This window comes from Mobula hypostoma, chromosome 9 (genome assembly GCF_963921235.1).
Source record: "Mobula hypostoma chromosome 9, sMobHyp1.1, whole genome shotgun sequence".
Classification (NCBI taxonomy): domain Eukaryota; kingdom Metazoa; phylum Chordata; class Chondrichthyes; order Myliobatiformes; family Myliobatidae; genus Mobula; species Mobula hypostoma.
In genome coordinates, this window is record NC_086105.1 from 90,937,760 (window position 1) to 90,962,453 (window position 24,694).

The 24,694-nt window shown below is 41.5% G+C and overlaps 1 protein-coding gene across 4 annotated transcripts in view; it reads left to right on the forward strand.

The window, feature by feature from the left end:
- Positions 1–24,694, forward strand: part of ints1 (integrator complex subunit 1) — a 149,298-nt gene that overhangs the window by 96,265 nt on the left and 28,339 nt on the right. For all 4 annotated transcript variants that reach the window (XM_063058663.1, XM_063058662.1, XM_063058665.1 and 1 more), the window contains 8 exons: positions 3,224–3,347; positions 6,934–7,064; positions 8,706–8,793; positions 12,424–12,671; positions 15,761–15,893; positions 19,800–19,933; positions 21,142–21,334; positions 23,535–23,662. In XM_063058663.1, coding sequence (XP_062914733.1) covers positions 3,224–3,347; positions 6,934–7,064; positions 8,706–8,793; positions 12,424–12,671; positions 15,761–15,893; positions 19,800–19,933; positions 21,142–21,334; positions 23,535–23,662 — 1,179 coding nt within the window. The remainder of the gene's footprint in view (positions 1–3,223; positions 3,348–6,933; positions 7,065–8,705; positions 8,794–12,423; positions 12,672–15,760; positions 15,894–19,799; positions 19,934–21,141; positions 21,335–23,534; positions 23,663–24,694) is intronic.

A 24,694-nucleotide genomic window follows, 5' to 3' on the forward strand; every position in this document is an offset into this window, starting at 1 on the left:
TCTTAACTTAACTAAAGGGTAAGTGAAGAAAAGTCAAGTCAAGTTTATTTATAAAGCACATTTAAAAACAACCCAAGCAACACACACAAAATTTGTTGGTGAATGCAGCAGGCCAAGCAACATCTCTAGGAAGAGGTACAGTCGATGTTTCGGGCCGAGGCCCTTCGTCAGGGCTAACTGAAAGAAGAACTAGTAAGAGATTTGAAAGTGGGAGGGAGAGGGGGAGATCCGAAATGATAGGAGAAGGCAGGAGGGGGAGGAGTGGAGCTAAGAGCTGGACAGTTGATTGGCAAAAGGGATTTGAGAGGATCATGGGACAGGAGGCCCAGAGAGAAAGAAAAGGGGGAGGGGGAAAACCAGAGGATGGGCAAAGGGTATAGTGAGGGGGACAGAGGGAAAAACGGAGAGAGAGAAAAAGAATGTGTGTATATAAATAAATAATGGATGGGGTACGAGGGGAAGGTGGGGCATTAGCGGAAGTTTGAGAAGTCAATGTTTCATGCATCTGCAAATTTTCTCATGTTTGCGTTAAAAATAACTCATGTTGACCAAAGTGCTGTACAATCCATAACAGGTAGCGAAAGTCACAAATAGAAGAGACACAGATATAAACAATAATGCACACAGCTTATAGGCACAAAATTAACAACACATGAGCCTAAGCACAAGCCAAAAATCAGCCACATCAGGAAGATTCAAATGCTAGTGAATAAAGGTAAATTTTGAGCCTGGATGTAAAAGAGTCAATGGAGGGGGCAGCTCTGATAAGGAGGGGAATGCTGTTCCACTTTCTAGGGGCTACAACAGCAAAGGCGCAGTCAACCCGAACTTAAATTTAGATCGTGGGACAGCCAGGAGCCCCAAGTCAGCCAACCTGAGGGATCTGGAAGTAGAATGAATGAAAAAATGAAAAAAATTAAAAGGACCCATTATAATTGAATAGTCACATGTGCACAAGTTGGAGCTCAACTCTTCCCAAAATTCATATTCACCAATCTTGGCTCCATCAAATCATGATTCCCCCACCGAGACAAATCCTATGACCGGTTCTCTTCAGTGTCTTCTCTCTTCATCTCCCCTGAACAAAGGACCCAGCTCAAATTCCCAAGCACCCATTATCTCTAACTGTAACTCAAACACTGCTTCTACAGAAAGACCATTACGTTAACAGTGAATCCTTTCCCAGGGTGTTACACGTGGTTGCATGAGTTACATTATCCCATGCTTTCTGTTGGTTACTAATGTGAGAGAAGGATATATGAATGATGATCTAGGCTGGAGGGGCTGAATGGTCCACTGTTAATTCATGGTAGACCTGCATCTTGAGGCAGAGTTATCATTGCTGTTTGAACAATAGGTGCTGGTAATGTGATTTCAGTAACTATTCCATGACATCCTGGTCTAGTCCGTCAAACCTAGCCCTGTTTGTAAATTTGACAATGCTTTCTCAGGCTTATAAACCTTTGAGTCAGGCACGCAATCTACTGATAATTTCCTCCATATACCATCCGTTACTGCTTGAGTTATGCCTTTTTTCTTGGCTACCATTTAGAGTGAAGACTTGTAGGGTAACAAATCTGCAAGGAGTGCAAGAAATTGAAGAAATGTAAGAATGGGTTACTTTGGATTTGCTGACAGAGATTGAGTAGTAACAACATGAAGGATAGAGGGAAAGAATTTCTGAAATGTGTTCAGGAGTGTTTTATAAGAATGTTTCTAAACTAACACAAAATACTTAATTTAAATGTGAAATAAAATTAAAATTAATTTAATCAGAATTCTAAAATGTCATTGAATCTGGTGATGGTGAATCAAATGAAGTAAGTATCAAGGGGTAACAGGTTATAGTATTGTAAGGTTTAGAACAGCACTATGAAAAGCTAAGAAACAATGTAAAGTAAAAATGCTTAAGAGAATGATATACTTATTTGAAAATGCTGAAGGCTGCAGAAAATTGAAATCAAAAATTGGCAGATGTTGATGAGTCATTAAGGACAAGATGATTAGGATACGATCCAGATGCATTCCCACTTGGACGGTCAAAGCCAGGGACTGGTGATGTGATGTCAAAAGAGTTAGAGGAAACAGTAAAAACAGTGATGTGTGAAAGAAATCAAATGTAAAAAGATCAAAATAGAAGCGAAAAAGGAAATTGGGAAGCAAAGAAAAAGTGAAAATTGGATGTTTCTCTGGTTGGCTGACTGTGGATACCATGAGGGTCACTTCACCTTGGACTAGAAAGAAGTGAAATTTCTTCACTTAGGGTGATGAACTTTGAATTTTGTACTTCAGAGAACGATGGAGTGACAGTCATTGAGATCATTCTAAACACAGATCAACAGAGCTTCCACCCCATCTGATAATTAAGGGAATTACCCCTTATTCTGAGACTAGTGTCTGCTTCTTGACATCTCAGCCAATGGAAATGTCTACTTTGTTGAGTTCTGTAAGAATGAGATCACCTCTCATTCTTCAAACTGCAGAGGATAGAAGCCTAATCTACCAATATAAAATATACATTTCTAAAAGTGAGATCTGGATGTTTTTGTACACAAACTTCAGAAAATAATTGGAGGGATTAAAGTATATTGGTTACTGAACTTTTAAATGGATGCATATATTATAAAAGTGAGGAGGTGTTGTTGAATCTTTATGAAACTCAAATTTGGTGTAATTAGGTTATTCCATACATTTCTAGTAACTATTATAAAAAGAATTGATAGCAAAGAGAAAGTACAGAAAAAATTTTGTAGTGTGCTGCCATGTAAGAAAAATTTAAGCTATGTGGGTAGATTGGAGAAGTTGAGGTTATTCTCCTTGGAGCAGAGAATAATAGCGAGATGTGTTCAAATTTAACAAAGTGAATAAGGAGTCTTTCTTTTGCTGGAAGGATTGAAAAGAAGAAGAGAACCTGAATTGAAGGTGATGAATAAAGGAGCTAGGATGACAGAGGGGTAAACATTTTCATGCATTCAGTTACGATTTGGAATTCACTGCCTGAAGAGTGATGAAAGCAGATTTTGTTTCTCTCAAAAGAAAAATACATTGATATTTGAGAGGGGTAAAAATTATATTGACAAAAGGCTGGGGAATGGGACTGACTAGATTGCTTTTGCGTTTCTTTGTTATCTAGACTTTTTCCATGCTGCAATAATTCTATGCTCATCATTCTTAGTTCTTCTGCATATTATCACCGTCTTTGCTTTTCTCTTGATCTCTGCAGTGTGGAGCAGACGAAGCCCGTTTCAGCATCTGGGTTACTGATTGACTGGTTTGAGTTGCTGGACCCTGAAGTCATATCCTGTTGTCCTGAACAACAGCAGAAGCTCCTGTTTGCTGACCATAAGGTAAAGATTAGTGAGGTATCATGAGAGTTGAGGTGAACATTGCATATACCTGAACTCTGGAATGGACAAGCAGCTTTTATCTTTCTTAGCCACTGATGGACTGAGTGTGAGCTCCGTTTTCTGCATCTTGCTGGCAAGTTAAGAGCATGTGCTCCAAACTCCTGAGTATGTCAAATAGTAAAATTGAGTCAGATTACACAACAAAATTATATAGATAGGAGTAACACAAACAAAATGCTGTAGGAACACTCAGCATGTCAGGCAACATCTATGGAAAGTAATAAACAGTTGATGTTTGGGGCCGAGACCCTTCATCAGGACTGGAAATGATAGGGAAGAAGCCAGAATAAGAAGGTGGGAGGAGGGGAAGGAGTGCAAGATAGATGGTGATAGGTGAAGCCAGGTGATTGGTTGGGGGTGGGGGAGAAGAAATGAGAAGCTGGGAGGTGATAGGTGGAAAAGATAAAGGACTTGTGAGGAAAGAATCTGACAGGAGAGGAGAATGGGCCGTGTGAGGAAGGGAGAGAGCAGGGGCACCATGGGGAGGTGATAGATAGGTAAGGACAAGAGAGGAGTTAAGAGGGGAGCCAAAGTCAGAGTGAAAGAAGGGGGAGGGGGTACAATCTACCAGAAATTAGAGAAATCGATGTTCATGCCATCAGGTTGGAGGCCATCTAGATAGAATATGAGGTGTTGCTCCTCCAACCTCAGAGTGGCCTCATTGTGACAGTAGAGGAGGTCATAGACCGACATGTCAGAATGGGAATAGGGATTGGAATTAAAATGGTTGCCACTGGAAAATCCTGTTTGTTGTGGATGGAGTGAAGATTCTCAATTAAGCAGTCCTCCAATCCATGTTGGGTCTCACCAATGTAGAGGAGGCTGCATTAGGAGCATCATATACAGTAGACGACCCCAACAGATTTGCAGTTGAAGTGTTACCTCACTTGATAAGATTATTTGGGGTCCTGAATGGAGGTGAGGGAGAAGGTGAATGATCAGGTGTAGCACTTCTTTCACTTGCAGGAAAAAGTGCCAGGAGGAAGATTAGTAGGGAGGGATGAATGGACAAGGGAATCACAGAGGGAGCCATCCCTGCAACAAGTGGAGAGTGGTGTGAAGGTAAAGATGTATTGGTGGTAGGATTCCTCTGAAGATGGCTGAAGTTTCAAAGAGTGATATGCTGGATGCAGAGGCTCATAGTTTAGAAAAAACACAGCTATATTCTTATTAAGGCAGCGAGAAGATGGAGTGAGGGCAGATGTCTGGGAAATGGAGGTGATGCGGGTAAGGGCAATATCAGTGGTGGAGGAAGGGAAACCCCGTTATTTGAAGTAGGAGGACATCTCTGATGTTCTACAAATGAAAGCCTCATTCTGGGAACAGGTGTAGCAGAGGCAAAGGAACTGAAAAAAAGAATAGCATTTATTTCAGAAGACAGTGGGAAGGGTATATCAAGATGGCCTTGGGAATCAATAGGTTTATAAAAGATGTCGGTAAACAATTTGCCCCCTGATATGGAAACAGATTGAGAAAGGGGAGAGAGGTGTCAGAAATGGAACAAGTGAATTTAAGGGCAGGGTGGAAGTTGAAGACAAAGTTGATGAAATTGACAAGCTCAGCATGGATGCATGAAGCAGCACCAATTCAGTCATCAATGTAGCACAGAAAGAGTTGGGCAGCATTACCAGTGAAGGCTTAGAAGATGGATTGTTCCACATGGCCAACGAAAAGGCAGGCTTAGCTGTGGCCCTTGCAGATGCCCATGGCTACTCATTGGAGCCAAAAGAGAAATTGTGGAGTGTAAGGATCATTTTCACCGGATGGGAGAAGGTGGTGGTGGAGAGGAACTGGTTGGATCTGCTGTTGATAGTGAAGCGGAGAGCTTTAAGGTCATCTTGACTGAGGATAGAAGTACATAGGGTCTGGACATCCGTGGAGAAAATGAGACAATCAGGGCAAGGAATTTCAAAGTTGTTGAAGAAATTGAGCATGTGAAGTGTCATGGGTATACACGGGAAGGGACTGAACCAAGTAGAATAAAATGGAGCCGAGGTGCGCAGACACAAGTTCCGTTGGGCAGGAGCAGGCAGAACCAGTAGGACTACCCAAACAGTCTAGTTTGTGGATCTTGGGTATGAGGTAGAAATGAGCAGTGTGGGATAAGGAACCATGAGGTTTGTGGCAGTGGATGGGAGATCTCCGTGGTTGATGAGGTGGTGATGGTGCGGAGACAATGCCTTGTTGGACCTGAGTAGGGTATTTCTCTTTCTTCTTCAGCCCTTACCTTTTCCACCTATCACCTCCTAGCTTCTCACTTCATCCCCCTTCTCCCACCAACCTGGCTTCACCCAAAACTTCTAGCTTGTACTCCTTCTCCTCCCCTCACCACCTTATTCTGGTTTCTTCGCCCTTCCTCTCCAGACCTGATGAAGTGTCTTGGCCCGAAACGTCGACTGTTTATTCCTTTCCATAGATGCTGCTTGACCCGCTGAGTTTCTCCATCATTTTGAATGTGTTTCTCAGGATTTCCAGCATGTGCAGAATCTCGTGTTTATTATATAGGCATCATCTGCTTTGAAAAACCAGCAATTTAATAACTGCTGCGTGTTGATTTCTTAAGCTAGCGGGATGTGGGCCGCATTTATTTTCCTTGAGAAGGCTTTGATGGCCTGTGCCATGTTGCTCCCCAATGCAAAACATTCATTGATGCAACTAATTGGGATACCGGGTTCTCTGATAGTGCACTTAAGAGTCAATAGCCTTGCTGCATCTTTGGGAGTCACTTAGGCCAATCTGGATAAGGACTGCATCTTTCCCTATCTGAAGATCTAGCTAAACCAGATAACTCTTCACAACACTGCTAGTTTTATACCCACTTTACTAATTCATTCCAAATTACTTTATAAATTTAAGTTTCCTACGTGCCGTAGTAGGATTTGAATGTCTCTATGGATCCTTATCCCAATTTCTAAATTGCTGGTTCAGGAGAGTGATCTTAGTGTTACCAAACCCTTAATTTGGTTCTGTAAGAGCAGAGAGACAGAGTGTGACATGAGCAGTTTATTTCTGAAGTAAGTGTGGTTTTCTTTATATAGAAACTGCTTTCTTTGATGGGGGAAAAAATAGGGGGGAAAAAGGCTTAAAATAAGTACATGGCCATTTAATAAGGTAATCAAAAATACTTGTTCACAGTCGGGGAGTAGTAATGTATTATCCTCCCTCCTTAGATCCTGTGAATGGTGATGACAACTGAAATGTTCAGGACCAAACCATTTAAAAGATAAGAGTACGAAGAGATACCTGTCAGTGAGTGGGGTTGAGATACACAGTTGTCAAGATGCAATTAAATGTGAAGCAAGTGTGAGAGGTTAAATAGTCTTTTCTGTTCATTGTTTGTATTTCAAAAAAGTGATTGTAGTTTGTGTACACTTAGCTAATCAGAAATAAATGTGGGTGATAGAATAAAGATCATTGTTTAAATCAAAACCACTTTAAAATTCTGATCTTGGTCAGTCTTGATTCGGTGTAGAGGATGGAGATGATTTCTTTTTTTGTGTTAATTAGAATGAGTTCTTGTGTCCAGACCACAGGTCAGCAAGGATCGCAGCTGCTTTCATTCCGACCCTATCTTCTAGCTGTTCTCATTCACCAGTCAAACTGGACAACGGTACATCGGTGCATCAGCACTCTACTGAGTAACCAAGAGGGACTCAGGTGAGTTGCAAACCAACAGCAAATGCACGCAACACTCAGCAATAAGGCAGAAGGCAGTTTGACTCCCTAACATTTCAAGCAGTTAAAAGTGGGAATGAATTTGTAAAATTCTAACCTGTGAACCTGCTCACCAGTAGCCAGTTGGCATTACAGCATAACTACTCAGCTCCACACCTCCTTACACCCTTAGTCCAAACACTGGTGTGGAGGTGAATTGCAGAGGTGAGATCAGATTGACTGTTTTCAACTTTAAGGTGGCATTTGTCTGTATTAAACATCAAGGAGCCCTGGTAAAACTGGGTAATGAACATCAAGAAAAAAGCATACCTCCAGAGTAAATAATGTATTGCAAAACATTTGCTGTTTTTAGAGCAACATACATCAAAGTTGCTGGTGAACGCAGCAGGCCAGGCAGCATCTATAGGAAGAGGCGCAGTCGACGTTTCAGGCCGAGACCCTTCGTCAGGACTTGCGCCTCTTCCTATAGATGCTGCCTGGCCTGCTGCGTTCACCAGCAACTTTGATGTATGTTGCTTGAATTTCCAGCATCTGCAGAATTCCTGTTGTTTGCTGTTATTAGAGGTTCGTTATCCCAATCCCAGGACATCACTGCAGGACTTTCTCAGGACAGTGTCCAAGGCCCAATTATATTCATATGCTTCATTTGTGACCTATCTTTCACTATAAGATTAGGAGTGTAGAAGAGGTTGTCAACTGATTACACAATTGAACAACAGTATCAAATGTTTGTAATTATTAATTAATTAAAATTATTATAGTTGGCCAAATCTAGATGCAATTAGACCAAGAGAATATCTGTTAAATGGTAAGCAACATTTATGACTCAAAAGTGTTTGTCATCGACAAGGGTGTGACCTTATGTCTTTCAAACACACATTTATCTATCTCTCCTGTGCCCCCTCCACCCTCCCCTCCCTCCCCCTCTTCCTTTCTTACTCCCTCCCTTTCTTTCTCTTTCCCTCCCCCCTTCCCCCCCTCCCTCCCCCCTTCCCCCCTCCCTTCCCCCTTCCCCCTCCCTTCCCCCTTCCCCCCTCCCTTCCCCCCTCCCTTCCCCCCTCCCTTCCCCCCTCCCTTCCCCCTTCCCCCCTCCCTTCCCCCTTCCCCCCTCCCTTCCCCCTTCCCCCCTCCCTTCCCCCCTCCCTTCCCCCCTCCCTTCCCCCCTCCCTTCCCCCCTCCCTTCCCCCCTCCCTTCCCCCCTCCCTTCCCCCCTCCCTTCCCCCCTCCCCCTTCCCCCTCCCCCTTCCCCCCCCCCTTCCCCCCCCCCTTCCCCCCCTCCCTTCCCCCCCTCCCTTCCCCCCTCCCTTCCCCCCTCCCTTCCCCCCTCCCTTCCCCCCCTCCCTTCCCCCCTCCCCCTTCCCCCCTCCCCCTTCCCCCCTCCCCCTTCCCCCCTCCCCCTTCCCCCCTCTCCCTTGCCCCAATCCCCCTCTCCCTTGCCCCAATCCCCCTCTCCCTTGCCCCAATCCCCCTCTCCCTTCTCCCAATCCCCCATCACCACCCTCACCCCTCAGTCCCTTTCCCTTTCCCTTTTTCCCTTTTTCCCTCCCTTTCTTTCTCTTTCTCTCTTTACCTCCACCTCCATCATCTGGTAATCACTGTCTAATCTCCTTATTTTAATTGCAGGCTTGACCCTACAGCAACCCTAGATTTTCTCTGGGCCTGTGTGCACATTCCAAGGATCTGGCAAGGACGTGACCAAAGAACCCCACAGGTAGCATTGCAAATCAAATGGAGCAGTTGAACTACCAATTGCTCAGTTATTGAGATAATTCAATTTGTAAGGGGCATTGGATTTCTGTAGCAAAAAATTTCCTTGAATATCTCGATAACTGGACCCATTACCTGAAGGAAATGCTTGTATTTTGAGTTAATTAAGTAGGCAATGCTGATATGTAACAAAATTAACAATATCCGATGAGTGGAAAGCAACATTATGGACACAAAACTGCTACGCAGTGACCTTTCCCCAACATGGGTGTAACTTCTCACCAATTTGTGGCATAATTTACTTGGCACTTTGTGCCTGCTCCACCATTTACCAGCTTCATGGCTGATCTACCTTAGTGTCCTTTTCCTAAACAATATTGCCTGTTGATGTCTATTGAATGAATTCAGTGACTGAACCTCCATCCACTGGGGTAGAGAATTTCAAAAATACACCACTTTCACCTATAAAGAACTTTCACCTCATCTTGGTCGTCAGTGGCCCTGGTTCCAGATTCCTCAACCAGAGGAAACATTCTCCTTGCATCCACTTTGTTGAATGATTTTAGGACTTTAAAGATTCAATGTTATCTCCTCTCATTCTTCAAATTCAAGATAATATAGACCTAGTTTACTGAATCATTCCTCATCAAACTTGCCTGCTGAAGTTTAGTTGAAACAGTCTCAATAGGCAGAATATCATTTTTCGGTTAAGGAGGCCAAAGCCATGCTCCAGGTGTAAATTCAAGGCCCTATATTATTAGACACCTTTTGTGGGAGAAGTAGTGGGGATAAGTTCTCACTACCTATTAAATGCTCCCATTGGTGTGCATCTCAAATAGTCTTTGACAACCAAGCTCTTGGCCTTTCTGTGTGGCTTAGCGCCTAAGCCTGGTAGTACTGTTTCTACGGACCAGAAAAGGGGCAAAAGCAGGTTGCTGGTGTCTTTAAACCAGTTGCTTCAGGCAGATGGGGCTCGTCAGCTGTGGTTGGCAGCTCATCTGAGAGAAGGAAAACTGTGATCTCATGGGGAGAGCTTCCAGAGTAAACCACGAGGAAAAATCCGGAGCAGTAGACCTTAAGGCAGTGCTACGCTGAGTTCAATGCTGACTGATAGCACTGGTATCAGTCTCTGCCATTCCTTTCCATACATCAGCTGCACAGAGAGGGGGAGCCTGCTGTATGGGGGACATCTGCTGTACATGTCGTACTGCCCTGGATTGCCTGCTGGCTTGCATATCACGTCATCAATTAAGACGCCATATGCATGGTTGACCCCGACTAACGAAGGGCTTCAGACATCTTTTCAACTTAAATCCTTTTGTGATAAAGGCCAACTTACCGTTTGCTTTCTGTATTTCCTACTGCATCTACATGTCAACTTCCAACATCTTGTGTACAAGGAAACAGAGCTCTTCTGTTATCTGATTACATTTTTAAGATGTTTGTCTGCCTGTTGCAGCGAATTGGGTGACCTTGTATTTTTCGCTATTATATTCCATCTCCATGTTCTCATTTCGTCACTTTTTTTAGGCTAGGCTTTAAAGAGAAATGAAATCTAGATGATTGTAGAGCAAGATCTAACTAGAGTGACTTCCTAAATGACAAGTGGTAGTACAAGCATACAGTTAGGTGCAAAAGTCTTAGGCAAATAAAAAAAAATATTTAAAGCAAAAATGCTTTCAAAATAATGAAACAAAGTTTCTAAATATCAAAAAAATTACTATAAAGAGTAGTAAACAGTTTTTTTAAAAACAGAACTAAATCAAATCAATATCCAGTGTGACTACCCACCTTTTGCATTTAAAACTATCAGTTCTCTTAGGTACACCGTTGTGCAGTTTTAAAAGAAAATTGGCAGCTAGGTCGTTCCACACATCTTGGAGGACTTGCCACAGTTCTTCTGTCGACGTTGGCTGTCACACTTGTATCTATCTCGCCAGGTAATCCCAGATACCCTTGACGTTGAGCTCAGAACTCTATTGAGGCCGTACCATCTGAAACTGTGTAAAACATCTAGGGTGCCTGACTGAAACCGTATAAAACGTGTAGGGTGCCTGACAGCATAGTCGATATCCCGTGCTCCAGCCCTTCATCAGGACACGTCCTGCCTGGTCTGCTGAGCTCCTCCTGCATTTTGTGTGGTTGCTTGGATTTCCAGTCTCTGCAGATTCTCTTTTGCACGGTACTGTATAGACTTTATTTTAAAGGAGTTGGCAATTAGAACTAGGCAAGTTTTGATACAATGGTCGGGCCTTGGTGAGATCATACCTAGAGCTTAGGCATAATTTTGATCCCCTTATCTATGGAAGGATATGGTAACATTGGGAGTAGTCCAAAGGAGAATCACCAGCATAGTGCTATCAAAAGATGCAGAACAGGTTAGATCTGTATTCTTTGTGGTTTTGAATATTGAGAGTTATCTTAGTGAAGTATGCGAGATCCTAAGGGATATGACAGCATAAATGTCAAGATGTTTCTTCTAGTGGGACATCTTAAAAGAAGGGGCCACAATTTCAATATAAGGGGCAAATAATTTAATTCCAAGTTTTGTCGAAGGGAGTGAATCTCTACAATTCTCTTCTCTAAAGGGTTATAGAAACTAAATTATTAGGAGTGCTTAAAGTGAAGGTAGGTAGTTTTGAAAGATCAGGGCTATCGGGATCAGGTGGAGGAGAGGAATCGAGGCTTGGGCTAAATCAGCTAGATCATATTGAATGACAGTGCAGGCTCCAGGCACCCAGTGGCCTACTCTTGCTCCTCTTGTGTTCCTTACTGTTGTTCAACTTGATCTTGACTCTGCAACTGCCTTGTTCAGATTCCACCTCGCCAATTTACAGAGGTGTTTGAAACTCCAATAACAACCAGTAGGTGCAGAGAATGAATGTGACAATGATGTTGAATGTAAAAGTATGCCTCTATACTGCTCTGTCATTTAGTGAAAATATGGCTGTTCTTATCAAAATATAATCTGCACTAAGTAGACCTCCCTAAATATCAATCCAGTAAAAATCTAGTCAGACACCATCAACTGTCCATTAAACTTCATCTCAATTAAGATACCAACTGCACAACTAAATGATAGAATATAGTCAGTTGTAGTATGTTAGTGGTTTCTGCTCTCTGATTGAACTGTAACCCAAAGAAGGGCATTAATCTTACTGATTCAGTGTTGCTGTACATACTGGAGTTATAACCAGTGTTATAAGGAAAAATGCAAGTTAACAGAACTGCAGGTAGCACGCTGGAGGTGTCAAACTGAAAAGAGAAACTTGAATTTGAAAGTCAAAAGTGCAGGTGGTGGAAATCTGAAATAGAAAATATTGGAAACACTCATCAGCTCAGGCAGCACTGTGAAAAGAGAAATGCAGTTAACACTTCAGGTTGAAGATTTTATTTTGGTTCGGCCTGAATTGTTGAACGTTTGAGCTAATTCTGTCTTCATTTCCACATTAAGCTATACAGCTAATGAAATACATTTGAAGTATAATCACTGCTGCAGTGTAAGAAATGTGAGAGTCAGTTTGCATTTGGCAAACTCAGTCAGAAACAAACACACTCCTCCAATGGCCACCTGGCAATGTATTGCTATCTAGGTTGGGAATGTAGCTACTGGGTGTTTCCTTTGTCGTTGTAGAAACATACCAAGGAATACGTCCTGTGTCTGAAGAAGAGTGAGCTTATCAGCCTGGTGGATATTGTCCTTTTGGAGTCTGAAGCCAAGATCTGCACTGCGACTCACAATAAGAAACCTGCTGATGATATTACGGGAACCCTCATCCGATGTCGAATTCCCCTGTTGCTCAATTGTTGCCATGGTGATTTGGATAACATCAAGAAAGTGACAGATTATCTAATCAGTTGCATCAAACAAAGGGGTGAAAGGTAAAAACAAAAGTTTCTTTTTTATGTTCTCGTGCATAAGAATTTATGCTTCATCTGGTAAAATGTTTCTGAAATTAGACTTAATTTTTCAGGAGCAACGTATGATAACTTGGTTTATTTTTGATTTTTGATGAACAAGGTGAAAAGGCACAAAAAGTAGCTCTGAATGTACAGAACATTTTCTATATAGTAAGGATAATATATTCTCATTTACCAAATGCTAGACATATACCAAGAGTAGTTAGACTGCTCTGTGTGACAGGTGTGAAAGTTAGGCCGAACCTGTTCTATATATTGTTTACTAAGAGGCTTGTGCTTCGATAGCACCAAGTTTTTCTTTCTACTGTTTTCTGCTTAACCGAGGTCTGATGGCCACTCTCCCTATTGAGTTTCTCATGGGCTGGCAGTAAAGTGTGCTGCAGCAGACTTTGATAAACCAGCAAGTAGGATTTGGTTTATCCTTGGGTATGACCGACTATGATGGAATTGCCAGCATTGCATTTGAAACAGTCAGCTCCTTTCCCCACACAAGTCAATATGACCACAGTCACCCCTGTTCCCAACTATCCACAGACCCTTCCTGCAGAGCACTCTTGACAGTGCCGTAACCTAATCCTCCAGGATCCGTATCCTACCTTCCCCCCCCCCCACATGCATTCAACTCAAACCCGTAATTGCTTTTCTGCAAAAGTGTAGCCAATGGAGGCAAGGCCTTTGAACTAATATAATGTGCAATATATTTTGTATTGTGGCTGTCAAATTGGGTGAATCTCGTGCACAAAAAAAAATTTTAGTGTTGTGCCCTTGCTTAACAGATAATATGGTCCTCTAGCCCTGACTCTGAAGAATTTCGTAGGCTGTCAGGACTTGGAGAATAAATTACCAGCATCCACTGGGGCAGTCATATGGGTAGGGATCAATAATTGTTGTTAATTGTAATTGGACTTTATTCTGAAGAATTGTCAATTTACAAGCTTAAAAGAAACATTACTTTTTTAAAGGATTATCATGTCTATATGAGACAAAGGATTTAAATGATAGCTGTGATGGATGAATACAGTGGATTCCAGTTAATTGGCATAGCCACTTATTTGGGACAACCCTTTAAGAACAAAAACTAATGGAGAAAATAGCCGGGATTCTCTTTGTTTATTTGAGACATTATGCCGCTTCACTGAGGCAGGAGACTGTTACCCAACAGTTTCTAACTAGTGCCAGATGTGTGTACTTGTGTTCAAAATGCAATGATTCTTGTCACTGATAGCTGGCGAGAAATAAAAACTGTTTTTCTCACTGCGGTTTCAAGCATTCAAGATTGGAGATGCCAGAAATGGCTGGGAGAGAAAATGAAATTATTTCAGTGTTTCTGCAAGTTAGGAACTACAAAGACTTTGAAGGTATTAATAATCAACCAGAATATTACAATAAAAATGAAGATTTGGAGGATGTAGTGGTCGATAGTGTCTGTGCTGATTTTGTTAATTTACTATCAAAAGAAAAAGGCAATGTGCACTGGATGAACTATTCAGAATTAATATACAGTTTAGAAGTACTGTAGTACTATTGATAGTGATCTAATTTGTTCTGTATTTCATTTAAATACATCATGTGTTACTCAATTAAATGGCAGTTTGTCTTTTTTATACCTTTTTTAATTATTTCCATGAATCTTCGGCTAATTGGGGTAACCACTTAATTGGGCCAAAATGTACTGGTCCAGTTGCGTCCCAATCAATTGGAATCCACTGTACTATTTTGTATTATTTCAAAATTTGGAATTGCTGCTCTATCATTGCAAGGATAATGTTATGTGTGGAATTGTGGCATGCAGGTGAATTTTGCTCATCCCTAGAAGAGCACAAAACAATCAAGTTATTCCCTTGTTAGTTTTGGACTTTGCTAATTTTTACAGTCTTCACCTCTGACTTTCACAAGTTCTGCTGAAAGATCCCCCAGTTGCAGTTCCCTCTCTTTTCATGGGTCCTATCTAATTGATTATTTATAACTTTTGCTCTTCTGCCTTCCACTGATTTTTTTTTAATTTTGTAATTTAATAAAAGAATTGGTTGTTGAACCCTTTATTAATTTATAATTGTAATCCCTTGTAAATGTGCATCACAAACGTACCTCTATAATCAAGTACACCATTGCTCTCCTTGACAAATGTGCCAGGCCTTTCACAGTGTAGATACATGCTTGAACCTAGGTTGAATTTCAAAGCTTGTGCCTGTGCTGTTATCAAGAAGCCTATTTGCACATCTGGAGAATCACCTCTCTTTCTGCCAATCTCAGATTGTCATCATCTGAAATGGATGTCCATGCTTTTGATACCTCTCTACTTCACTATTCTGAAGCATTCCTCAATGTCTCTCTCACCCACGCCCCCTCGCCACATCTCCCCCCTCGCCACATCTCCCCCCTCGCCACATCTCCCCCCTCGCCACATCTCCCCCCTCGCCACATCTCCCCCCTCGCCACATCTCCCCCCTCGCCACATCTCCCCCCTCCCTCCTCTGTACTCTGTCTAAAACTTCCACATCCTTCCTATTAAAAAAAAATCCAACAATTAGTTCTGTGGTTATTCAGAAAATCCATTGATTCAGTGTCTGGCTCACCAATGATGTTTCCTGTGCTCCCTTTACATTTTTTGGGCCCCTATTTCCTGCATTCCCTTGAAGCATACTGAGGCCCCATTTTCACCTCATGCCCCTGCTGAATGCATGCTGGGATTCCATTTCCGTTATTCCCTTTAAGCACAGTAGAGCCCAGTTTCCCATGCTCCTTTTAACCATAGAAGACCAATGTTATCTCTGCTCTCTTGAACATTCACTGGGTTCACTGGTGAATTTACTATATTACAGTGTAACGTATTTTCTAAAGAAGTGAATTAAAATTGTGTTGAAGTATTAACAGAAATGACCTAGAAGAGGATGCAAAATCTGTAAGTCTGGCATCACCAAAGTCCCAGTGTGTTGCATTAATGGAATTTTACAGTGTTGCTTCTTTTGAGTATTTTGTATATGTGCATTGTCTCCTTGCTGAGATTGCTGCTGTTATTTACTTACGGTTATTTCTCTTTTTCTTTTCAGCAGTGTGATGGGCAAGTGTTGTCAGAGCCTGTTGCTTCAGATTTACTTCCAGGTCCCAGAGGTTATCCGCCACGTGAATCTTCCAGAGTGTGTGCTGAGCAGTGAAAGCACCAGTGATGGAAGTACCTGCAAGGTTTGAAGTGTTCATGAATAGTTTCCTACTCAAAGCTAAGTCTGCGAGAACAGATGGTGCAGTGCCATGAAAGTTTCATAGAATTCTACGATTGTGATTCTCCTCACTCTTTGAAAGAAAGAAAAATAAGTAGCTGGTATTCGTACCTCTACAGGAAGTAATATAGGGGTTAATAGACAATGAAGTGCAGAAATACAGTCAACCTTATAATGTGGGAAATGCAGCAGTCAATTTGTGCACAGAAGCTTCCTTTAAAGAGCAGTGCTACCATCTGCTTTAGTAATGCAGATTGGAAGATAAATGTTAGCTAATATACCGAAGAGAGAGCACTCCTGCTCATCAGAATAGTGCTGTGGTTTTGAGATTAAATGGCTTTTTAAGTTTGATCCAAAAGGGAAGAGATGTTCAATTTAAAATCATTTTTTGCAACCTAGTAGAAGGCCAGTCAGGCCATTGTGTCTGAATAAGTACATAGAACAAGAAAATTAATCTCAATATTTCTGCTCTTCCCCTACCTTCCCCCACTCTCTTTAGGGTTACTATTGATCCTGACTCCACAACCTGCTGTGTAACAAAATTTGCAATAGCTCTGTGTAGTTGTATTTGACAGTTCAAGAATGCAGGACTTATTTTTTATTAAATCTTACTGTTTATAAAGAAATGCATTTTAAGAAGTATAGAACATGCTATGTGATCCTTTCCTATGAATAAACTATCACTGGCTGATTTTGTTGAATAATGGTTTCATATAAAAATGCCATACTCTGTAATAGTTGTACTAACATGCTGCATTCAAAGTATTGAATGCAGTGCATTGTATAACATAGTACCTTTCTCAATATGTAATATTTACTATGCCCTTAGTATTACAACATCCATTTGAAAAAGTTGCCTTCAGGGAAAAGTAGATATCTTGAGATACTGACTGCATCTCTCAGGTTTGGACCTCGTGTATTAGCTTAATGGGCCTAAATTTGATGAATGTTACTCCCTGTGAATGGAGGAGAGGAGCAATGCTGATGGACCTGAGGTAAATATCTAATATACAGGTGCAAGAAAAAGTTTGTAAATCCTGGGCAGTTACCTGGTTTTCTGCATTAATTACTCAGAAAATGTGGTCTGATCTTCATCTAAGTCATAGTAATAGACAAACACAATCTGCCTAAACCAAAAAAACACAAACAATTGTACCTTTCATGTCTTTATTGAACACATTGTTTAATCATTCTCAGTCCAGGTTGGAAAAAGTATATGAACCTTTGTATTTAATAACTGGTAAAACCATCTTTAAAAATATAGCCCCCTGGTAAGCCTCAGGCTCGCTCAGCTCGCTTTCATCTAGGGGGAGCAGCCTTCGGCCCAGCCAAACTGGGTAATCAGTTTGTGTGGATGCTGTGTGATGTACCCCACCCTGCCAAATATCAGACAGTACATCATATGTGATTAAATGATTACACTTTATATCTCTTACTGGAACTATGTAATTAATAGAGATAAAATATAAAAGGAAAATAAAAGGCACCAAACTTATCAAAGTTCAACCACTTCGTGCACACAGTTGGAGCTCAAATAACAGAGTCTTCTTTCCACCATTCGATCCCTTCCGACCCCATCGACTCGCCGCCTGGGATCAACCACGATGGTCAACCAGAGTGCGTCCAGCACGTCCAGTCCTCTTCGGTTCTCCTCCCCGAAACCCTGGGCCTTGGACTCCCACTCGGGGTCCGTCCCGTTGCCCAGCTTACAGCATCATGTCTCCTCTCTCCCCCCATCTGCCTTCTCCCCCAAAGCTTGCGAAAAACATAGCTTACAGACACACAAGAAAGAATAACATCTATTCCAATTGGGTTGTTGGCTCTCTTATCAATAATATAACCCAAACAAGCTGCGAGGGAGAAGCACTTTCTCAGCAGTTAACATAACAAAGAAGCCATTTTATTCCAACATAACAAAGAAACCATTTTCATTAGCCTCAGCAGTAACATAAGAGAAGAAACCCCTTACAAAAGCAATAACCTCCACCAAACGTTTGCTGTAGCTGCTGATCAGACTTGCACAATAGCGAGGAGCTTTAGACCACTCCTCCATATAAAACTCTTTCAGTTCATCAATATTTCTGGGATACCTTGCAGGAATAGCCCTCTTCAGGTCATGCCACAGCATCTTAATTGGGCTAAGGTCTGGACTCTGACTTGGCCATTCCAAAACATGAACCTTCTTCCTTTTAAATCATTCTGTTGTTGATTTATTTAGTGTTTTGGATCATTGACTGTCTTGTTGCATCATCTAATTTCTATTAAGCTTCAGCTGACTGACCACTATCCTGACATTCTCCCATAAAAATGTCTTTTACAATTTTGAATTCATTGTTCCCTCAATAATTGCAAGCTGTCCAGGCCCTGAGGCAACAAAGCAGCCCCCAAACCATGATTCTCCTTCCACCATGCTTCACAGTTGGGATGAAGTTTTGGTGTTAGTGTGTCCTTCTCCCTCCAAACTTAGTGGTGTGCATTTCTGCCAGAAAGTTCAACTTTTGTCCCATCTGTCCACACAATATTGTCCCGAAAATTTTGTGGAACTTCCAGGTAGTGTTTTGTAAACTTGATACGTGCAGTATTTTTTTTTGGAGAGTAGTGGTTTCCTTTCATGAACACCATTCTTGTTCACTGTTTTTCTTATAGTAGATACATGAACAGAGAATTTAGTAAGTTCTAGAGATTTCTCAGGTCTTTTGCTGTTACCCTTGGGTTTTTTTTCACCTCCTTCAGCATTGCACATTGTGCTGTTGGTGTGATTTTTACAGGACACCCACTCTTAAGGAGAGTAGCAACAGTACTGAATTTCCTCCATTTGTAGACATTTTTTTTTCTGTGGACTGATGAACACTTAAGTCTTTAGGAGTGCTTTTGTAGCCTCTTTCAGCTTCATGCATCTCTACAATTTTTCTTCTACGGTCCTCTGAAAGTTGTTTTGATTGAGGCGCGGTGCATATAAACAAATCTTTCTTGAGAAGAGCAAGCCCTGTCAGTAACCTGACTTCGTCTTTCTTTAGGGCAGGGCACCTCTACAACCTGCACCTCCAATCTCATCTCATTGGTTGGAACACCTGACTCCAAATAGCTTTTGTAGAAGGCATTGCCCCAGGGGTTCACATAATTTTTTGAACCTAGACTGTGAATGTATAAATGGTGTACTCAGTATTGATGAGAAGATGTACAATTGTTTGTATTATTAGTTTAGGCAGATTGTGTTTATCTACTATTGTGACCTAGATGAAGATCAGACCACATTTTGTGAGTAATTAATGTAGAAAACCAAGTAATTCCAAAGGGTTTACAAACTTTTTCTTGCAACTGTACATTCATGTTTTTATGCTAGTTCTCATCAGCTGAGGTCCTGACCATTGAGAGGCTAGAACTGGAGGATTGCGGATGTTTCGGAGATTGTAGAGCTAGAGCAATTTACAGAAATAACATAAGGCAGCACAATGCAAGGATCTGAAAATAAGGGTAAGAATTTTATGCAATGTAGAAGATGCAAGACCCACCAGCGTTTATAGAGGGAAGTGTACAATCAACATTTTGAGTTGCGACCCTTCATCTAACTAAGAATTTTAATACTGAGTTTTCTTAACTGGGCTCTGACATAGTCCTGCAAATTCGTGATGGTGGTTGAAGAGAAAGAGAAAATTGGGAGATGGGCAACAGAGTCTTGAAGAATTTTAAGGAGTATAGGATTTGGATTAAAGTACTTGAATCTCAATGGAGCTAAGTCCTGGCTCAGGTTTTGGCGAGAGATGAGCAGAGAAGTGAACTGAGTCGGGTAATTTTATGCATTTGGGAACAGGCATTCCTGGTGATTGTGTGGATCTGTGATTGAAACTCTTCACTGCTCTCTCTTTTCCAGCTGGATGCACTAGTTCATCGGTTGCTCACGTTACTTGCAGACACCAGTGACACAAGGACATCAGAGAATCGCACTGCTGATGCCAACATGGCGTGCCGAAAGCTGGCGGTGGCACATCCGGTTCTATTGCTTCGGTATTAACGAGTTCACTTCTGAAGAATTTTTATGACGATTGTATTACTTGTTTCAGTATTTCTGTGATGCACATTGCACAGGATCAACAGCTTTCCTGTCTGCTTATTGTCATTCGCTCAGTCTTTCGTGCCTTTTTATCTGTACTGCTGTAACAATTGTTTCTCTGCTCTCTCTTTACTTGGATGGGTAGAGAATCAGTTTCATTGTGCATTAGGTCAGTGGGTGCTGATGGACCAAGCTAAGGGTGAATGAAAAGGCATAGTTGTATAGTGGAAAGGCAGAACCAGAAATAACCTACTGGAGGAACTCAGCAGGTCAAGCATCATGTGTTTGGGGAGAAGAGTAGTTTACATTTGAGGTAAAAAAAAAAGACTAAGATTGGAGAGGCAAGGTGGTGAGTATGAAGAGAGGGGCAGTGGGGAGTTTGTGACAGGAGAGGGTGATTCATGGAGTGAGGATGGGGTATAAGATGATGGGCAGATTGCTCCAAGGATGGGTGGACTTGGGTGACAGTGGCAAGTGAATGATAAATAGAGGCAGACAAAGATAGGCAAAAAATGACATTCAAATGGAACGAGGTGGGAGAATAGAATCGAACTTTATTGTTACTGCTCAAGATAATGTTATTGCGGGGGAAGGGGATTGTGGGAAAATCAATATTGGTTCTCCAAGTTGGGTGTTGGTTTCTGCTAGTTAATTTTTTCCCAATGGAGATGCTAGGTGTGTATTGGTTTACCTGTTTGCGAGGGTGGGTGACTGAAATTTTCCAGTGCCAACAACCAGGTCTTTCTCCTGATGATTAACATTGGGCTTTTGGTTTCTTGCCATAGACCAAACACCTTCCTTCTGTCTGGCAGAAAATATACTAACCCAGATTGTGTCCAGCAAGGAACCTGTTATGTCACAAACACTGTTAGAATCTTACCTAAACTGAGCTTATTGATAAATTATTGAACCACAAAAATGTATCTTGGCATACAGATATTAAAATCAGCCATGCTCTTGCAGTGTGTTGGATCAATTGGGAACAACAGATATTTTGTGGTGATAGAACAGAGCAAGATAAACTGCAGATGAGAGACATGGATTTGAAGACTATCAGTCCAAACTGAATAAATGATGCAGTGTGTGTCCTATCTATCTGCTCTGGGCCTTTATCCCTAGCTTTTTGCATTGAAGAGCTTTGTTTCATTTGTTTATTTTTCAGACACTTACCAATGATTGCTGCTTTGTTGCATGGACGAGTTCATTTGAATTTCCAGGAGTTCCGTCAGCAGAATCATTTGACCTTCTTCCTGCATGTTCTGGGGATCTTGGAGCTACTACAGCCATACTTGTTTCAGAGTGAACACCAGGGGGCAATGCAGGACTGTCTGCTCTCCTTCATATTACTCTTGGAGGTCAGTTGGAGTCAGCCTGGAATCCATTCCTAATTTATTCGGAATTGTGGCTCTGCAAGGAGAGTAGGAAGCTTTAGGCATGATTTTGGCTTGAAAGTACTTTGCGCTGGTGAGAAATATTGCCACAGTGAGCTGGCAGATGCTTGGTGCATCCCTTTACCCTGTTGAATTGAATGGAATTTACTTTATTTCTCACATCCTTCACATACATGAGTAAAAATCTTTACATTACGTCTCCGTCTAAATATGTAATGTGCAATCATAGTAATTTATAATAAATAGAACAGTCAAAGTAACATAGAAATACACTCAAATCAGCGTGAGTTAATCAGTCTTTTTCACCACACAGCTGGAGTGTACAGATCATGTGAGGTCCTTGGTGATGTGGATGCCGAGGAACTTAAAGCAGTTTACCCTCTCAACCCTACCTAGATCCATTGATGTCAGTAGGGGTTAGCCTTTCTCCATTCCTCCTGTAATCCACAACCAGCTGCTTTGTTTTTGTGAGAGGTTGTTTTCTTGACACCACTGTGTCAGAGAGATGACTTCTTCCATGTAGGCCACCACATTATTGTTTGAGATTAGGCCAATCAATGTAGTGTGTCGGCAAATTTAATTAGCAGATTGGAGCTGTGGGTGGCGATACAGTCATGGGTATACAGGGAGTAAAGGAGGGGACTCAGTACGCAGCCCTGAGGATAACAGCCATGAACTCCCTAGTAGGGTCTGTACAGCAACACCAGGAATTCCAGGTCTGGGGAACAAAAGGATTTGAGGGCATGCAAATTCTGGGGGTCACACCAAGCATTGTTGACCATGAAGCATACCTCTCCTCCTTTACTCTTCCCAGTGAGGTTTTTCAACCTGTCTGCCAGGAACAGAGAGAACCCGGAAGGCTCGATGGTGTCTGGTCTGGTCTTGTCTCAGCTGGAGCCTGTAGTTGGGTCTTAGCCCCAGATCCCTGGGTTTGATGTGTGAGCAATTAACGAGTTTGCTCCTGAACACATCAAAGTAGAAAACACATTTATTAATATTGTCTGAGAACAAGTCCACTATAAACTGTCATTGGGGGATTAGAAACCTGTTTCTCTATCCATTTACACCCGAGCTGAACCAGTTCCTAAATCCCATTTATTTGCTTTGAGAGTGAGGATTTCTGCTCCTCTCCCTGTCAGGTGGCGAGCTTCAAATCCTTATTATTTTTTAGTGTGAATACAAAATTCATTAATTTTCCTTAAACCCTTTCATTAACAAATTTAGTTTTAAGTTATTTATCAACTAGGGCTGCTGCTTCACAGTTCCAGAGACTCTGGTTCAGTCCTGACCTCTGGTGCTGTCTGGGTGAAGTTTGCAAGTCCCCTCTGTTACCATGTGGTTTTATTTCCACATCCCACAGGTATGAAGGTTGGAGGGTTAATTAGCCAATATAAATTGCCCATAATGTATAGGTAATGGTAGAATCTTGGGGAGGTATTAGAAGTGTGGGGAAAATAGGGTTAGTATAGGATTAGTATAAGTGAATGCTTGGTGGTCAGTACAGAATCAGTGGACTTGAGGAACTGTAGGATTCTTTGACATGAGGAAGCAGTTTTTCCTGTTCATCTAATCCAAGTCTCCCAATATCGCAATCATATCTCTCCTCAGTCTTCTGTGTTCTGTGGCAATCAAACCAACCCTAATCTGCCTCTCCTTGTAACAATAATTCTCCAACATCCCCATGAGCTCCCTCGGCACCTTCTCTGGTGCTATTGCATCATTTTCCTTAGTACTCTGTCAAAATAAATGTTAATTTGGGATTGAAAATTTGAAATTGGCAATCTTCTCAGTGTTCCATATTTCACTGCCTTTGGTGTAAAACACCTCCTAATATTATTCCAGGGCATCCAGGCCTTGTAAGGTTATGCTACTTTGTTACTGACTTTCCAGCAGTGGAAATGGTGTGGGTAGAGAGAAGGAAACATTTGCTTTAATTGTTTTAAAAGCCCTTAATCTTCTGTACAAACATATAACTTTCACCAGTTAAATAGTCAAAGGGCACAGGTTGTCACTGTTCAGAAATCAATCATTTTACAGTTAAAGTGGTAGTTCCTGTTAAACATTGTTCGACCTGAACTGGAGGAGGTTAATGGTGATGTAATGCAATGGGCTTCAGCTACAATGCAGGTTGTAAAAGAATTCTATGTTCTTTTATTTTAAATAGAACTATGGAAAATACTCCAGACTGCTTGCTTCCTTCATCAACAAGTTTGTGCACTTTATTCACAAGTTTATTACCTTCAATGCAACAGCAGCTGTCCCATTCCTTCAGAAGCATTCAGATGTTCTCCAGTAAGTAGCCAGTTTGCTTTATTGAAGCGAAAGTGACTGTCTGAAAATGGGAGTTAAGACAACATACATAATAACATTCAGGCTTTGGATCATAGGATGGGTTGGTTTCAGTTAGTCACTAATTGCTGGAAGAACAGTTGCCTTTCGTTACTTCTCATTTTTACAGGCAACAATTAAAGGGAGTGCAGGTTCCCTGTGTGAGGAGTCAGATTGGGATTTTGCAGATGTTAATTCGTTTATTATTGTCACATGTAATGCTGAGGCTTTATAAGGCATTTGGAGTATTGTTAGCAGTTTTGGGTCCCATATCTAAGAAATGATGTGCTGTCATTGAAGGAGGTCCAGAGGAGGTTCATGAATATGATCCTCAGAATGAAAAGATTAACGTATGAGGAGAGCTTAATTGCTTTGGGTCTGTGCTCGCTGGAGTTTAGAAGAATGAAGTGATGGGGGATCTCATTGAAACATACCGAATATTGAAAGGCCTGGAGAGAGTGGACATGCAGAGCATGTTTCCAAAAGTGGAGGAGTCAACAGCCTCAACAGAAGGACATCCACTTAGGACAGAGATGAGGAGGAATTTCTTTAGCCAGAGGGTAGTGAATATGGAATTTGTTGCCACAGATGGCTGTGGAGGAGGCCAAATCATTGGATATATTTAAAGCGGAGGTTGATAGGTCCTTGATTAGTAAAGGCATCAAATGCCACAGAGAGTAGGCAGGAGAATGAAGTTGAGAGGGATAATAAATCATCCATGATCAAATGGTGGAGTGGACTCGATGGACTGAATGGCCATGTGCTCATGTGGATTTATGTGCCAAGGTACCATGAAAATTTGTTTTAGATTAGAATCTGAATCAGGTTTTATATCATTGGCATAAGCCATGAAATTTATTAAATTTGTGGCAGCAGTACAATGCAATTCATGATAAACATAGAAAAAGAATTAAATTACAGTAATTATATATGTGTGTATCTTAAGTAGTTAAGTTAAAATACGTAGTGCGGAACAGCAATTCTAAAAAAAAAGTG